General features: G+C 46.3%; 1 protein-coding gene across 1 annotated transcript; it reads left to right on the forward strand.

Moving 5' to 3' along the window:
* The first annotated feature begins 8229 nt into the window (after positions 1-8229).
* On the forward strand, positions 8230-18264 carry tmem41aa (transmembrane protein 41aa). The gene is made up of 5 exons (XM_023840089.2): positions 8230-8499; positions 13309-13459; positions 14259-14420; positions 14772-14910; positions 15923-18264. Exons 1-5 carry the CDS (start codon positions 8339-8341, stop codon positions 16141-16143), a joined length of 834 nt encoding a protein of 277 aa, XP_023695857.1. The 5' UTR covers positions 8230-8338; the 3' UTR covers positions 16144-18264.
* Positions 18265-18993: the final 729 nt, after the last annotated feature.

Here is an 18993-nt window from a genome sequence, read left to right on the forward strand (position 1 = left end):
CAAAACCTCCGCCCTCGTTTGAGGGGCTTGTGTAATTGACCGTTTGTGATTACCGCTCGCCTGTGAGGAGCGAGGACCTGTGGCTGCCCCCTCATCTCTTCCCTGCTGGTTAGTATCGTATCAAAGCTATACATGAACAACAACATTATGTTTTCTCACTTAAAACATACAGATTTTGGCACAGGCCTGATTTTGTTTCCCACAAAAATGACTTGGAGAAACCTTGGGCACTCTCCCTCAGTATTTTTCATGAGGTATCTTTCAAACAGGAGTCTCGAAAACAGGGGTTCTAGATTTCAGTTACCCGGGAAACTCATGTCCTCCATCGCTTGAGTTGTCAAGGTAACGCACCCTGCATGGTGGCCCCAGCAGGAATCTGCCCCCCCCCCCCCCCCCCGTGCGCAGTAAATACGCCCTGCGTCAGGAGCGCATGCAGGTGGAGTGTGACAGAGTGTCCCCCTAGATGAACGACCTGCGTGGAGAACAGCCAGCCAAAAAAGTCGACCTTGTGCTTTGTCTGTGGATGGAGACGCTGCATGAGTCACCCTGATTGCTGTCCAGGTCACCTGCCGCTGGCCGACTCCTCCCTGCTTCACCTACTTCAGCCAAACTGTGGGAAACGCTGCAGGACAGACGAGTGAGGCAGCGACAAGGACGGCAGAGACGGCATCACCTTACGACGTGGACCAAAACCAGTTATAATCAATAATATAGAGCAGGGGTGTGAGTCCTAATCCAGGCAGGACAGAGAACAGGATCAAGCGGCACCAAGATGGGAGGAAGAGAAGAGGATTTTATGCAGGGTATAAAAAAATGGTGGAGAGGAATAAAATGAAAGACAGCCGTCTGCACGAAAGAAACACACAGGTGTGGGAAGGATTTCAGCTGGGTGAGCGCTTCACGCACTCCAGCCAGGCCGATTCCAGTCAAATAGCAAAATACTGCAAGGTCATTTTCCATGTGGGGTCGAAGAACCTTGTAATAACATTTACTGGACATGTTCCACTGGACCTGCTCTACAGAACACATTCACTGGACAGGTTCCACTGCACCTGCTCTACAGAGCACATTCACTGGACAGATTTCACTTGGCCTGCTCTATGGAGTACATTCACTGGACAGGTTCCGCTGGATCTACTCTACAGAGCGCATTCACTGGACATATTCCACTGGACCTGATCTGCAGAGCACATTCACTGGACATGTTCCACTGGACCTGCTCTGCAGAACACATTCACTGGATACGTTCCACTGGACCTGCTCTACAAAGCACATTCACTAGACACGATTCACTGCACCTACTCTAGAGAGCACATTCACTGGATATGTTCCACTGGACCTGCTCTACAAAGCACATTCACATTCCCCGGGTGCACCAGAACCATCCCTACCCCATCCCGTGTTCATGAACACAATAGTGCTGTGTAAAATTAAACATGTCCGTATTTGCTTTTAAACTTAATTATTAAATTACTCACTTGGCAAATTCCCCCAAACCTATTTATTTTGCATTATTCAGACCAAATTATTCAAACATTTTTATTCTGAAAAAGAAAATAACTTAGAATTCACCCAACATTATTGAAAGACTTTGCTTATGTCTTTTCCCTGTTTGACAGTGGGGCATATAGCAGCTGGTTTTACACCAGCCCTGTACAACCCAGGGTACACTGCCCCCTGTTGGTTTTGGGGTGAGAGCACTTCTAATTAATATAGCAGACAGGCCTATAAGAATATATAAGCCTATACAAACAATTTCATTAGTGTTAGCATGGTGTTACCATACATTTTATTACCATCCCCACGCGAATATTGAAAAGATCAGCTCCATTCCCACTTTTACCATGTGAATATTTTTTTTTTTTCCCCCATTCCCACAGATCTCGCGCAATCCTCTACTATAGAGCCCATTCACTGGACAGGTTCCACTGCACCTACTCTACAGAGTACATTCACTGAATACGTTCTACCAGACCTGTTCTAAAGAGCACACTGTATTAGAATCCAGCTCGTTCCGCCAAGCACACTCAACCGGTCGTGCTTTACTGTGATGATACTTCATCTGGACACGGTATGTTGGGCTTACCCCCAGGTCTGCTGCACAAAACATGTTTAACTGTTCATGTCACTTATGCTCAGCTGAACAAGATGCATTCTGGGATTTCTACCTTAGGCATTCCTTTCTGAGCCTACCCCCTGGATGTACCAATCGAATATTCATCCTCTGAGCATGGCGCACTGAGTTTGCACTGCTGAGGTTCTTCCCATAGCTGTTCCCTTCAGGAGATGTATGGGCAAGCCTGGGCAAAGAGGGGGCGCTTGTTAAACTCTCTCCCATTGGGCCTAAAGCAGATGGACACCATCACCCCTGAGAGAGCTGGGGGTCTGGATGGGGACAGATATCTTAATGTGGAGGAAATGGGACTTTGATGCTTGTGGTGGTCAAGGGAGAAGGGTAATTACGCCCACTGCAGGTCTCCGGCACTTATTTCTTCGGTCATTAGTGAAAACATTCAGATGCTCCTGCAGGATCAGATGACATCAGTGTCACAGAGCCCAGGTGGGTGGGGGGGAGGGTCCAGGCAGGTTTCAGCCAGTAACGCAGGTGGAGGTCCAATGAAACACTGAGGTGATGCTGGCAGTAAGGACCTCCACAGCTCTGCTGTTTTATTCATACAGGGTGAATCACGAGGCTGCACTCAATCACAAATGCAAATTGGCCAGCGTCCAGCGCAGAATGTGTTTACTGAAAACAATATGGACATCTAGACATCGATATTTCACGATGTTAAAATGTTGCTTGAAGATCCATCAGGTCCAGCTTTAGCTGTTTGATGTGAGCTCTCTTTCTGGAGTGATTCTTTTTTCCTGTTTAGGGTCTCTCCTCTTCAGGGGGCTCCTTGTGAGCCTTGTTTTCCTGGAAAAGTCCTCATTTCAGCTCATGTCCTCTATCTGAAAGGACAGGTCTTTTCAGATTCCATCCGGGGGTTTCCCTGGGTTATTCTCGGACTGCTTTTCTGGAGAATGGAAATCTCTGTTAGGCAGATTAATGGCCAGAGTTGTCTGGTTCATCACCAGTGGGCAGACACAGGTATGTGACACAAAGTGACATTTTTCCAAGATGAGGGATGCTTGTGTTGAAAACTGGTCAGTCTCCTTGATGCATTAACCATTCTGAACCCTCTGGGAAACATACCCAAGTCTCAGTTTCAAGTGTCAGTGTACAGCACTTCATCCTTTATGACTTAATAGCCTCTTAAAGCCGCAAAAACCAATTTCATGCAGTGGGATATTTTCACTGATGAACTTTGGGTGAACTCTCTTACAAGCACAACAGCGTTAGCAGAAACCGATGTCTCTCACCTGCTGTGTTTTTATGCACATTCAGTGGGTCCTTCTATTAAATATCTTCCAAGGACCCTGGAATCAGAATAACAGAAGAGGTAACCCAGGCTTGATTGGACTGGGGCTGTGGTGTTTTGGTTATGCAGAACTTGGAGTCACACACAAGGGTGACTGGATAGATGTCTCCGTAAACCTGTTCTAAAGTCCCTAATTTGACTCGCTGTCCGCCACTGACAAGATTACGGGGGACATCACTGACAGGCCGCTGCAGCCTTATGGAATTAGATCCATCGCTTAGCCTTGGGGACACAAAATTGGGTCATGGAGATGAGTCTTAAGGGGCCGTCGTCGTCAAAGGACGTTTTTTCAGTGATGTTGCCGCATTATTCTGTGCACGCGACCTCTTGCTGCAGCATGTCAGCTTCAGCCTATCGATGTCCAGGAGCTACAGCCTTCTCTCAGATACACTGACATCCAGCAGAGTCAGCCAGATTTAGATCGAAGGCGTCAAGCGGCCACATTAATTTCCCAAAGCCAGAGTGACTGATGTGCTGTAAACCCGGAAAGGATGGTTCTGGACCTGACACATGTGTTCCAGATATTGTGGCCCCTGGAAGAGAAAATAAATCTTAGATGGGACAAACGTGCTGTGCGTGTGTGTGTGTGTGTGTGTGTGTGTGCGTGTGTGTGTGTGTGTGTGTGTGGAGGCATGTACATGTGTATCTGGCTACGCGTTTGTGTGCCTCACCTATAAGGACCTGATAGGAAGATGCTATAGTCTTGGCCTCATTTTTGACATCAGGTCTACTTCAGCCATGTGGACAAGGACATATCAGAGCATGTCACAGGCTCTTTTTCTCCTATAAGGCCACTGCACCCATCAGATGTGCTACAATCAAGCAGCTCCATAAAAGGGGGATATACTTCCTGTCTCCTTGGGGATGCAGGCTTTTGCTTTGCTCGGTACACACTCCCACTTGTCATGTTCGGGCAGACCCATTTTTGTACAACAACATCCTTTGGGGGGAGGGGGAGGTCCTCCATCTTCCCAGGAGACCAATTACTTCATGTTTATCACGTAGGATGAACAGGCAGCCATCTCCCAACATCAGTGAAGGACGTGGTCCAGTGTTAGTGGTGGACTACAACTGGGACAAGCGACAACATAAATGAACCACACAAAGGAGATGCACAAATGAACACAGCGTAGTCCGTACCTCTCCACACACCCCCCCCCCTCACCCCCCCCACGCCTGGCACGGCAATGGGGGAGAGGTTTCTGCAAATCTCTCCGGCTCCTCACAGCTCGGATGTAGCCCTCGGAGTGCATTAGTTTTTTTATCCAGCCAGAAATCTCCCCCACCACCCCCTCCTCGTTGTCGCCTCTGCCGATGAGCCCTTATCTCTCATGTGAACGCTTTCATCACCCAGAATTCCACGGTGCAGCCGCCTTCAGGAGTATCACGTTGTTTATTGTAGCTTATGCTCTCTCTCTCTCTCTCTCTCTCTCTGTTTTGTTTCCCCTCCTTCCTTCACCTGAGATCAGCAGCTAAACTGCTAATGATGGAAGAACAAGAGCTGCTGGTGAAGAACAGCTGGGATTTCACTCTTAATTTGTATCGTATTACCAAGAATTTGAGACGTCTTCATTCTAGTTGATGCGCCAACAAGTAAACATGTAGCAAACTGGCACACTGGCTGCCTTTTTATTTCAGTCAAGTAACAGCTTACACGTTAACAGCGGACTATGTGGTGTGCACCCTTCGGAATATGCCACAGGCGCATTAGCGTTGACACATAAAGATGTTGACAGTGAGCGCTGTGGTAGGGTTTGACGTAAGGGCTCCTGGAAGCCCAAGAAGAAAATAATTCTGGCGGTAGCTGGGTAGAATCTTTTTCCACTGACGAAATGTACATCCGTTTATTTTTATTTTTGTGTCTGCCGTAACGACGGAGACACAGCTGCTTAAATGTGCGGAGAGGGTCCCATGAGATCTGTTGGTGTGTTGAGCTCAGCAGGGAGTGACATGAAGGACAGGGACAGGAACCGTGGGTGGGGCTGTATGTGTCCCCACCTTTCCCATCCCACACATCTCAAATTTCATTATTTCAGGGTGGAGGTGGTTGAAAGAGCAGAAAGGAGTATTCCAGCTTGTATGCATCATACACCCACTACCACCCAGTACCTCAGTACCAGCATCCCATCCTAAGTCAACATACTCTTCTTTGAGGGCCTTTGAGGGTGTATTTTCCAAAGAGATGCACTGCAAGGTCAGGAATCATGAGCATAGTATGGGATCACATAAGCTGTAGGCTAAGCTACTCTCCCAATCTGGCCAGACATGGTGCATTCCTTTAACAACCGCTGGACACCACCTGGTTAGTGAGAAATAACGGAAAGACCAATTGAGCCGTAGCGGCACATCCCCCTCCGCAGCACGGGCTTCTGCGGGGAGCTGGCGGCAGCCTCTTGATGAATCCCCATCTTTGATGATGAAGTGCGCTCTCGCTCTGCACTCTTCCTCATTAAAGATTAAACCCACAACCAGGAGGGAACAGCTTGTGCCCTTAAATGCTCCGAGATAATGAGCATCTCCAGGACGATCAGAGTCCAGTGCGCAGATGCCGTCTGCGGGTTCAAGGGAGGACTCGAGGTCTGTGCTGAGCGCGCTCGGGGAAAGGTCGACTGCAACAAAGGTGCAACCATAATTTTGCATCCCCTTCTATCTGTGAGGTCAGGCATCAGTCCTATTATACACGAACGACTAAACCAAGAACACAAACACTTCCTGTCAGATAAAAGCAGACGGGAAGCTGCCTCATTCTCCCAACATCCCGCTGGGTATATGAATGGCCCAATTAATACCGCCCCTTCACCACGCAGTACCATATACCACAGATTCAAGGAATCTAACGCTTACAGCGATTATAGTCTAAAGGAGGAGTTGCGTCATACGTAAGAACATCTCTGTCCCTATTCATGCTTTTAAATGCACTCAAAGTGATACAGTAGGAATGATGTTGACGGCAGCCTTGCACTTCTCCATACCAACGCCTCCCCGTCAATCAGGAAGCAGCACTTATCGTTATCATCTTTTTTCCCCATGCTTCCAGCTCAGAGCCGTCTTACTTCACTTCCCCACCTTCAGCCCCACCATTTTCCTTGTCTTCCCCCCACCTCTCTCTCCTCTTTATCCTCCCTTCCACCACCAGCTCCACTCCCTCCATACCCTCTCTGCCATCAGCTCTCCTGCATCCTTGATTTCTCCACCATCTACTTCACCTATAACTACTTCATTCCCTTACCATCCGCTCCCCTACCCTACTTCTTGTGACTTGACCACCACAACGATTTTCTCAATCATCTTACACGTGACGCTCAGTTTAACCACCATCGCTCATACTAATTGTTCAGGTTAGGGAGGGAAGGACTATTCATTTTTAGCAAGATCATGTATAATATATGTCACGTAAACCCCCCCCCCCCCCAATATATACTGTTCAATTTATTTTTAAATAATTGTTAAAACAACCACAAAAGCATTATGTATGTGTATGTGTATACCGAGAAGTCTTTAATGTGCAGGTCGTTTTTTTTTATTATTTTTATTTTACTTGCCAGATACGTATTTGTTTCAAGTGATGCAATGCGGACCCCTGGTGGTAAGATGTGGAAATTAAACTTTTTTTTAAAGTACTAACCACCAATGGCATTTGCAATCAGGAAACATGCGCGTGAAGTCTCACGTTTTACCCGTAAGATTCATGGTTTTCTGTCATTGCTGGGATCTTGCCGTATCGAGAAATCAAAACTAGTCGAAAGTTACGCGTTTTGTAAGGTGTGTCGGCGAGTCTGTTTACCTGAACGCGTTATTTTATAGTAGTAGTAATAATAACAAAAGTAATTGATGTGCACATAAGGAGTCTTTTGGTGACTTAGTTTTCACCGAAATGTGCGAGTTTCCGCCACCCAATTCCCCGTTTTCACTGCAATTAAGATGACATGTATGCAGGGTTGTCAACTTAAGTCAGCTGGCTGGCGTGAGATTTTCAATTCGAGAGAAGTCTGCACACACATTTCATGTATGTTTGAGTTATATTACCTTATAAATAGTCTGTAGGGTTTGCAAACTACCCCAATACTTTTGATGTAGCTAGTTTTATGTTTATAATGGAATAATATAGATTTGTCCTAAGATTTCTTTCGTGAGAGTGACAGTCTGAACGCGTGAGTTGGCAACCCCGTGTATAGAACCTTCTGGTACTCCGATTTGCTCTCACAGTCCAAAGACATGCAGTAGATTAGCTGGCGTCACAAAATTGCCCGCAACGTGCGTGCATCCTGTGACTAGTATGCCGTCCCTTAAAAAAGCCAAGTTTCTTAAAGGATAATGGCATAACCATGACAGAAACAATTCTGCCACATTATGATAACGTATAGTGAAATAAACATGAAATGTAATTTAGTATCTGATGCATTACTTTAGTTTCTAAATGTCTGGCTCCTGAGATTTTTTTTACTAGCTGTTGTATAATATCTTCTGATTTGTTTTTCTCCCACTGCTGTATTTCTCTTTATCTTCAAACTGTTGTAGCAAGTAAATTTCACCGGTGTGTGATCAATATGGTCTTATCGTATTTCAATCCGGAAAATTTAATCCAGTTTCTAAAACAAATAAAATGTTTTGCCGGTATAAATGTACAAATACTGTTTATATCTGTAAAGCATTAACAAACTCCCTATTAGCCCCTCCCAAAAAATGAATGCAAACGATAAAATATAAACCTTACAAACTTAAGCGTAACATTATTAGAAGGAGATACTGCAGATGCGCTTGGCGTGAAACCAGTTGGCCGGTTTCAGTCCAGCACTTATTTCTGTCCGCTCGCTCTGCGTCCTTGTTACATTAGTTCCGCCCGCACACCAACGAAATAACGACAGTGTTTTGGCCACCGGGCGCCAGCCCCCCGTTTGCATTTGGGAACGGGGACCATGCGCTCCGTTTTTGGTTTAGTTGCTGTGGTCGCGGCGGCTACTTTTTATCTTTATCTCCTGTCTAAGTTTCTTCCACCGGCACCAAGACACCTTCCAGGGGCAAATGAGGCAGAAGTGCCCGGGCAAACGGAGAAAGACGTAGAACCCGAAGAATACAGGTAGATACAGGCAATTATATATGAATTTCTGAGTGACGAATCCCACCTGACTAGCTTCTATTTGGTGTATAGTTAGATTATTTCAAACTGAGTGTGTAACTATGTATATACCTGCGTGTATAATGTATTGTAGATGCATTGGTCAACTTGGTATTACGTAAATATGTGTAGTTCATATTTTTTTTACTAAGTAATTTTATGAAACTGATATTGTTGCCCAAAAACATTAAGCAAATACTAGTCGCGTCCTTATTGGCTAATGTACCATGTGCGTTGGTACATTTTTTGTTAAGGTACGTGTCACAGTACTTAAGACCTCCGGCTGTGAGAAGGAAACGGAAGAATGGCGAATGGGCGTGGCTTGTGAAGAGCGTGAGCTAAGGGGCGGTGCTCTGGGGAGTGTGCTCTAGGAGGGCGTGGTTTGGGAAGAGCATCCTTAAGACGTCATCCATTGGAGTGGCGTTTTCGCCGATGACCCTAACAGGCGCCAGCTTAAAGCATTACTGTCCTCCTAATATCGACAGGAGGCAGTATGGTGTTATTTTACAATCGATCTGATATGACTCAAGACGTTTAGTCAGAATATTAATCTAGTTAATGATTGTTTTAAACTTTTTTCTTACACATTTCTAATTAAAATTATCTAGAAAGTATTTAAATATGAGTTGAGCTTATCTGTTTTTGTGTGGGGCCGTCATTAAATGCAGACGCAAACTTTGCCCTAATGAATCCATCCTGATGTTTGCTTTCGTATCTTAGCGTTGCTTTTATTTTAAAATGGTAGATTGTTGCCAACTCCTTCCCTGAGTGAATTCAGCCAGCTGCCCTTTGGGACAGGTCAAGGTTCATAGTGATGTGGCAGTGCGGTTATCTCCTGCCAGAGTGTTCCACATAAGGGCGTTCCACATGTTTCTGATTGGCACTTGGTGTATTAAGTGTGAATTGTATGCAGATATTTTATTTCTCTCTCTCTCTTTCTGGTATTTGAATCTACCCCAAATGCAAACAAATAGAATTAGAATTTAGTGATCAGTGGTCATTGTCAACACACCACAGCACACAGTGCGCAACAACGAAATGTGTCCTCTGCATTTGACCCATATGTGACTTTCGTGACATAGCAGGGGGCAGCTAATTCAGCACCCGGGGAGCAGTGCTTGGGGACGGTACCTTGCTCAGGGTACCTCAGTGGTGACTTGCTGGTGGGGGATTCGAACCTGCAATCTTTCAATTACAAGTGCGCTACCCTAACCATCAAGCCACCACTGCCCTTAATAACTGTCCTTAATGATACACTATATGGACAAACATATTGGGACACTTGGCCATTACACCTACAGGAACTTCTATGACATCCGATCCTAAATCCATAGGCATCAGTATGGAGTTGGTCCCCCTTTGCAGCTATAACAGCTGCCACTCTTCTGGGGAGGCTTCCCACAAGATTTTGGAGTGTGTCTGTGGGGAATATTTGCCCATTCATCCAGAAAAGCATTTATGAGGTCAGGCACTGATACTGGACCTAAAGGCCTTGCTTGGAATCTCTATTATAGTTCTTCCAAAGATGTTTGATGGGGTTGAGATCTGGGCTCTGTGCAGGCCAGTCAAGTTCTTCCACACCAAACTCACCCTACTATGTAATTATGGACCTTGCTTTGTGCACTGGGGCGCAGTCATGCTGGAACAGAAAGGGCCTTCCCCAAACTCTTTCTACAAAGTTGGAAGCATACAGTTGTCCAAAATGTCTTTATGCACGTCCCAATAATTTTGTCCATATAGTGTATATTAATTTCTATGATTTATTTTCCGTGGGCGGTGTGCAGCTCATTAATTTGGAGATCTGTACCTATGCCCAGATGGTCATGGCTGCCAGATGTCTCTGTTGGGGTCAGACCCATTATAGTAAGGCTTTTTGGGTGCTGGGTCGTCTGATGTGTGTATATAACACACACACACATACAGGTGCCCGTCGACTTGCGTGCTATTGCATAACATCCTATTGCATTTACGTCCGACATCCGTAGTAAATAATATACACTGAGGCCTGAAAGCAGACATAGTAGGACGAATTGGGTGTGTCGCTTAGTGAAACAGATGCAGGAGAGTGGGCAGCATCATCAGCCGTGTAACGACCCACTGTCGATATCTAACTAGTTAATGCACTATGCATATGGTAATGTATATATGAGGGATAGCTACAGTTGTGATCTAGCATCTAGCAGATATGCGACATACTGTACAATAAAATATTTCGGTGCAGCTTCAGGTTCCGTCTTCTTTCTCAGCTCCCATTGTTTGCTTCTGTCTGCGATTTTCGATCTCGTAGTGCAACATATATAGCATGCTCCAAGGATTGGCATTGCAACAATAAACATTTGACAGTGAGCTTGCACAGTAAAACAAAGTAATGTCTGACTTTCTTGTTTTTGCAAACATATATCCTGTTAAGGTTTAGTTATGACAGCCAGCATGGTTGACAGCCTGCATGTTTCCTGCATAACAGTTATGTGTGTTTATGATGCCATTCTTTTGTTTTGGGGCAGCTATGATGGGGAGGGAGCTATATAATATACATTTCCTTTTGTAAGTCAGTCCCCCACCAGTGCCAAAAGAAGAAATATATGCTTAGTATAGCAGGAAGCAGCGAAGGGATACTTTGAGATGTTCTGGGGCTGCAGCCAAATGCTCTCTGTTTACAGACGCGGGGAGGCTTCCAAGAAATAATTTATATAGACACGATTATATTCCCCATCACGGATCTTGTCATATTGCAGAAAGTGTAGCAGATCAGTGTACAATTTTCCTGCCTCGTGGTTGTGTGGCCTCTTGTTATCATTTCGGAGGGATGGATTGCAGGATCGGCACTGGTGCGAGGTCCCCAGGAGCAGGGCACCAAACATGGAGGTCAGGAAACGCAGCTCTACTGGAATCGAACGCCTGATGTTTATGTTGCATTGGGTCTGTGTATGTGTGACACACTTTAGGTTTCACCTGAATGCACAGCACTTGTTTTTTTTTTTTATTTTATTTTCTCTGCAGTTTCCTGTTAAGTGGCACTTTTCAGGAGACAGGTTAGCCTGGCCTTTTGCAGGGCCTCCTGGAGTATTTACTTTTATGACTGAACGGGAGTGTTTTCCCTGGTGTCGTCATCGCCGGCCCGAGAGCTGGGCTTTTTAGAATGTGACGTTTATCGGATTACAGTTTAACGAGGAGCCGCGAGTCGACATCTTCTCCAGCAAGAGAGCAGAAAATCCGGAGCCCAGCTAAGAAGCTGTGGTGTATGGCTCTCTCTCTCTCTCTCTCTCCTCTCTCTCCTCTCTCTCTCTCTCTCTCTCTCGCACACACAGCCTTTGTTGTTCCTGTGAGCCTGACTAAGGCGCAGAGTGACTGTCAATTTCACTGCTGTCTCGACACACAAAAAAAAAAATCCATGCTGAATAAAAATGCCACCAAATGAAATACGTTTTTCCCTCTGAGGGCTTTTGGAAAACCTCTCCACGCCTTGGATTCCTCTGTAATAAAGCAGTAAAATTCAAGCTAAATGAAAGTTATGGTTCTGTAATATTTATTTACTAGCTTAAGGGTTATGGTCTAGATCCGTGTGCTTTGCTTGCTTAGCTTCTGCGTGTCAGACCACATGGAGCAATTCAGCCTCGTGGGGAGAGGCTGAAGCTTTGTAGCCTTATCCCTGCTACTGGGTATTAGGGTTCCGTCCTGCTAATGAGGAAGTGGTGCGGTTACTTCCCAGCATGCCCTTCTTCCTGTCATCCCCAAACCAAGCTCAAGTGGGCCACCTCGGCGACGGGTGTCTGTTCAAACTGCCCAAATGAAAACGTTGCAAGCTTGTTGCTTTTTTGGGTTGGGTTTACTGTGCATACGAGGAACAGTTTCGGGAAATTAGATTGTTGGAGTTATCCTGAAGGATTATATTGTGATGGACCTCACTGACCATCTCGGGGGCGCGGGGTGCTCTGTCGCTCTGCTTTGTAGGTGAGGGAGAAGGACACTCTGTAGGACACAGCATGGGTAGGGGTTGTGTTGATTGACTGAAGTCATGTATAGTTTAGTCACTGCTGTTGTTGAAACTCTGGGTGTCTGGAATTTCCAAATTGCAGCCTGGATCCAGGAGAAACTCAACTGTACCGATTTATTTTATTTATTTTTTTCCCTGGTTGAATTGACCATGACAATTTGCCATCTCTCACTACCTGGCTTTGACATTCTTTCCACCAAATTCCCTAGTTCCCTCCCCGGGATTAAACTGTGCTGTGATTGACGCTTCATGTTAACCGTGAAGCAGCCCTGAAGTTAGCCTGCCATCTGCTGGACAGGAGTAGAATCACATAGAGTGAGATCCCATAATCGTACTCGCCTGCCCTGCCAGGTTTAGGAACATTGCTCCCGTCTGTCTGCTTTTAATGGGGAGACTGAATCTAATCAGGTTAAAACCATAAATTCAGCTTGTAATTTCTTACAATAATTATTCTCACACATATTAAGCAGCAGCATCACCTAAAATCTTTTTGAGAAAGTGATTCAAAATCATTAAGAACATAAGAATTAAATATTTTTCTTGTGGCTTTTTACACATTTATTTTGAATCTGCTGCAGCTGTGCAAAGCAGAAATATACCCATCTTAATGCCAGCTTTCCATCTGTACTTTGACACCAATTATATGACTAGAAATTTCTTTTGTTGCTTAGCAACTTACATCCCTACACCTTTTATGCAATTTAACACTGTTGCATAGTGACTAACGCCGGCCTCGCTCCCCCTCCCCGACCCTGCCCCACCCCGCATTCCCACAGCCTGCGGTTCCCCTCAGACTTGGATGAGCTGCGGGTGCAGGCAGGCCTCCTACGGTTCTACCGGACGGAGCACGCCGGCTATGTGTGGCTGCTCTTCTGCAGCGCCTACCTCTACAAGCAGGCCTTCGCCATCCCCGGCTCCTCCTTCCTGGTGAGTGTCTGTGGTGCCCCGCACCCCCTGGAGTGCCCAGCAGGCGGCCTACTGGCTAAGGAGCACAAAATGTTTCTAAACCTCAGACTTCGTTTTCCTCCAGTATCTAGGGGTGTGTGCCCATCCTGATATAAATACACAGCCTGCGTCGCCAGGAGATAAAGATTCCACTGTGGTCTTATTACGTTTTAACTGTGAACCGTCAGACTGATGTACAGAAACATCACGATGTGCTCTGCGGTGCGTTCTCAATTAACCTGAGTATGAAATGTTGATTTTAAAGTAGCACCACATATCCTCAGGTATAAAAAAAACATTGCACAAAAATTAACACAAATCACTTAGATGTGCTGTTATATGCATATACAGCATCTCCCCAGGTTACGATGGGGTTAGGTTCCGATAAACCTGTCATAAGGTGAAAATGCATTATAATACAGGACACCTAACCTAACCTAACATCATAGCCTAGCCTAGCCGACCTTAAACATGCTTGGAACACTTACATTATCCTACAATTGGGGAAAAGCATTAACACAAAGCCTATTTTCTAATAAAGCTGTTGAATATTTTGTGTAATTTATTGAATAATGTACTAAAAGTGAAAAAGCATTTATCTATCGTAACATGGAGCATCGTAACCCAGGGAGTGTCTTTATATATATTTTTTAATCGAGCGGCAGTTGTTTAGAATATACTACATTTGAAATGTGTGTAAACCGCAGAGGGTCATTGCTTTAGTGTGATTGGTGTGAGTGCTCAGGAGCATCCGTCGTCATGGTAACCATGCTGCCCCCAGAATATCCTGGCGGGGGCTCTGTTCGGACCATGGGAGGGCCTCCTCCTGGCGTGTGTGCTCACCACCTTCGGCTCCGCACTCTGCTTCCTCCTGTCCCGTGTCTTTGGGAGGCGTCACGTCGTACGGCTGTTCCCGGACAAGGTGGCCCTACTGCAGGCCAAGGTTGGTCAGAGCACAGTGCTCTCAGTGTCTGCTGGGTGCAGTGTGTTTATGTACCTTTCCGTTTTCAGTTTAATAGTTGTTTGGACTTGGAACTGCTGTACCAGGTTTGCCCACTGGGCGGCAGTATTGCAGCAGCTTAGTGTCTCATGTATCCTTAATTCTTTCCTGTGAAATATTTATGAATGACGTTGTAGGGCTTAGGATAATGAACCCCTGGGTGAGGTGTCTATCTGAATGAACTGAAGATAGAAAAGTCCCTGTAAATGGAACAGCTGTAAAATATATTTTAAGGTTTTTTTTTTTTAAATGGAATTATAATTCATGATGTAAATACGTCGTTTCTGTTTCGAGGTGGAGGAGAACCGGAGCAGCTTGCTCTTTTTCCTGCTTTTCCTAAGGTTTTTCCCCATGACTCCCAATTGGTTCCTCAATATGGCATCCCCGGTCCTCAACATTCCTATTGGCTTGTTCATTCTCTCCGTCTTCATCGGTGAGTGTAGCATCCCGGTCCTCAACATTCCTATTGGCTTGTTCATTCTCTCCATCTTCATTGGTGAGTGTAGCATGACGACACAGACGGGTCACAGGAGCCTTTCCCCGATTTGTCTCCTTCTCACCCTAATGAACCCCAAGCACATTCGCCCTTTGCTGGAACCTCTATGACGGAGCAGGATTACTTGCTTAGTCGGATAACTCGTCAGATTTAAGGTACACAACTGGTCAAACATTTGTGAACACCGCAAGTTTTTATCACTTTTCCGTTTATTTCAGAAACTGCAGATTTTTTTTCTTGTTAAGCATTGGAAAGTTGAGAAAACAACTTTAAATGAAAAGATAAGTCAAATAAAACAAGTGTGCTTTGTAACATGGAAAGGTTATGTAACTGCATGTCTGACATCCTATTAACTGGTTGTGTGGTGATGGCAGAGTCATCTTGTTTCATCCCATGAAATAGAGCAGTATTTAATGTCCCCAAAAGAATGCCTTGAATTTTCTCTGCTGTTATAACAGATTACTTTGATAAATCAAAGGTATGACATTTTCTTGCTAATAAAGATACTCAAATGGTAAACATACTGCAAATTAATTTTTAGCAAAGAATATTGAGTGTATTTTTAGTAAATGCCAAGTGAGCAAATGTAGAAAATCTCAGTGTGTGGAAAAACGTTTGGTAGTGTAGTCTGGGCTAAGTGAACAAAGATAAAGTCCATTTAAACTGGGGTACCGTAAATCTGTCAAGTTATCCAGTTAAGCAAGAAATCCTGCTTCCTGATACAGCCCCCTGGTGCTATGTTTTGATTTTTAATGTGTTTTGATGAATATTGATGTCTTTGGTCAGAGATCAATCCCAGTTTTCTTCTGGATCTGGTTTGCTATGCCCTCCAGCCAGCAGAGGGCAGTGTATGCACTGCAATGACTTGATGACTTATCCATATGCTCTAAAGCAGCCTTTTGGTCCTGTGTAGAGTCCCTCAACTTATACCCCCTCCTGCCCCCCACAGGTCTTCTCCCCTACAACTTCATCTGTGTACGCACAGGTTCTATCCTCTCCGAGATCTCCTCTCTGGACCACATCTTCACCTGGACCACGGCGCTGCAGCTGCTCGCTCTGGCCTGTGTGGCTCTGCTCCCGGGCGCCCTGCTCCGCCGCTGGGGCCCCCGCCGCCTGGCACTCGAGGGCCTTGAACGCAACGGCACGGGCACCCGCCAGAAGAGCGAGTGACCGGCGTGTTTCCAGCGGTCGCGCATGGCACTGGCCGGCTACGGTTTGCATCCCTCCCGGAACAGTCGGGCCCAAAGATGTATGTGCATGCAGACTGCTGGCATTTCACGAACAGCTGCGAGGGAGTGGATTTGTGTTTTTGTCCTGACTTGTTAATTTTATCATCTTTTTATTGGTCAGTAGGGGGGGAGGTATTCTTGATGGGGGTGCTGGCTGCATCCCATTCTCAGGAGGGGGAGGGTGGTGTCCCTGGGGGACCATGGAGATGAGGGATTAAGAAGAGCTGTGGTGACTGCAAGGCTGGAATGGGCCTGAGGCATTAAGTCCCAGCGGGGGACATGCTGTTATACCCTTGGTGGATTTGGTACATGTCGTGCTTGATTAAGGTCCTGCTTCTCACAGCTTCACTGAGCAAAGATGCACTAGAGCTGTTGTATACCAAAGGAGAGTCACTGTGCATGACGGGGATGAACCGTGTGTGTGTGTGTGCGTGTGTGTGTGCGCGTGCGTGCGTGCGTGCGCGTGCGTGCGTGCGTGCGTGTGTGTGTGTGTGTGTGTGTGTGTGCGTGTGTGCGTGCATGCAGTTTTTGGGGGGGGGGGGTCAGTTACACAGTCTAAATCCAGATTCAGTCCAGATTCCCAGTCACTTCCTGTCTACTGAAAGCGCTGTCAGAATCCATCGTTTTTTTAAAGAGCATTTTTGTGTTTGGTGTTAAATCCCTCACATGGTCAACGTTTGGCCCCCAGTTTAAGGCCTGCAATACTGCTTTTTTAGAAAGTATGTGAGGATGTCGAGAGCAAACCTCAACAGGTCCCATGTCTGTAGTTTTCAGTCTGCTGGCCTTTGCACAGCTAGGTTCAGGACCAGTGTGTAAGACCATGTGTGTCGTGGGCACCAACGCAAAGCAGGGCATTTCGTGTGTCGTGTGTGTTTGCTTGTGCTGTACAGGGGTTTGAGGAATTTCCTATATCTGGACACTTCCTGTGTTGGATATTTGCTGTGGTTCCCCATGACTTTCCAGTAGCGGCCCATGTTTTCCGGATTGTTCTGAAGGCCAGTGATGAAGTGCCTTAATAATCTTCCTGGCTTCTCCAGCCACCCCCCCCCCAAAGACAGGCAATATTCCATCATTATAAATAAAAGCCTTTTGTTTGAGTGGATTGGAGGTTTATTGCTGGTCAGAGGATGTGGCCTCCTGCCCGCCCCACCCTCTGTGGGTTGGTGGTGCTGTCCGTCAGTCAAACTATGGTAATGGTTCTGGTACCATGTGACCAGCTGCAGTACTTGAGCCCATGCCTGCTCTGCTGCCAGTGGCAAACTGGGCCAAACTTGGACCTGCAGCACCTGGAATGCTTCCAGCTACATTTCTGGACCAGGCCGTCTCCCAGCACCACATCCCATCCAGCTGCATTTCTGGACCAGGCCGCCTCCTGGCACCACATCCCATCACACGCTTACTGGTCCGCATTCCGGAACCAATGAACTATCCAATCAGGGTGCAGAACTGCCGGCGTGTTCAGATCACTGGCTCAGATGCGACGGCATCCCGTGAGGGTGCCCCCGCTCGCTGCAGAGGTCTTCTTGTGTGGACGGATGGGGAGGAGCCTGATCTTCAGATTTATCACAGAGAGATTTATCACACATGGGTGTTCATTACAATTCATGTAGCCCTGAGTGGTGGGGGCTCTATGGAGGGGGCTCTTGTTACCTATTCCCTATCCACTTCTCATAAGCGCTGATGGAGGCCACAGGTGTTTGCTAATAGCAACGTGGAGCAGAAGGACTGTGGGGTAACGAGGCCGCTTCTCACACACCTTCGCCCCCAAATGCGTCTTCGTCAGCTTCTGGCCAGGAACACTGATCATTAGTCTTCCTGTGTCACTCGTAACTCTGGACGTAATTCTGGGTAAATTGTGGGCTGGAGCGGTTTATTGGTTATTTAAGCAGCGACACAGGTGCCATTCGCTTGTAAACTGGCCCTTTTGTGGGGAGTTATCATTTAGCAGTTTGTCCAACGTGAATCATCAGACAGGCCTTTTGCTGTTCAAGCTGTCTTACTGGGATTGTTTTTGGCTGAGAATGGTTCTTTTTTTTCCAGAAAGATTAAAAATGAAACAGTTTGGGTGCATTTTCTTGCTTTTTTTGAACTAACCAAAACTGTGAAATCAATATAAAGGAGAATAGTACTTACTTTAATCAACTCCACCTAAAATACACTGTTACATTATGAATGTCACCTGGTCAGACACCCCTATCACCAGGTGAAACACTTATTTACACTTTAGCGTTGTCACAGCTGCCACTGAGCTGGGTCACATGATCACGGTCACATGATCACGGCCCCTCTCAGCGGCTGCGTTTGAGGGCAGCGCCGCACTCGTGACTAATCAAAGAAGAGTGTTTCTCCATCATCCACCAGGCCTGAACCGAGGGGTGGCGGGTAACATACTTAGTGACCACACACCCCACCCCCAACCCACGTTATTCTGGCTCAAACTGTGCCGTTTACTTTGTGTATTATAATTAAGGAGAGAACCTGATTCAAAATTCATGTGGGGAAAATCAGGGAAAGAAATTCCAAATTTTTTTAATACAGAAACAAGAGGCATGGTGGTGTGGTTAGTACTGTGGCCTCACACCTCTGGGACCAGGGTTCGAGTCTCTGCTATGACCCTGTATGCCCCCCCCCCCCCGTCCAAAAACATGCGGAGGTTAATTGATGTTACCCAATTGCCCATAGGTGTGAGAGTGTGCCCTGCTTTGGGTTGGTGCCCCAGCCGGGGTTGTTCCCTGCCTTGCGCCCGTCTTCTCTGGGATCGGCTCTGGACCCTGGTGACTGTGAAATAGGA

Source organism: Paramormyrops kingsleyae, chromosome 16, assembly GCF_048594095.1.
Source record: "Paramormyrops kingsleyae isolate MSU_618 chromosome 16, PKINGS_0.4, whole genome shotgun sequence".
Classification (NCBI taxonomy): Eukaryota; Metazoa; Chordata; class Actinopteri; order Osteoglossiformes; family Mormyridae; genus Paramormyrops; species Paramormyrops kingsleyae.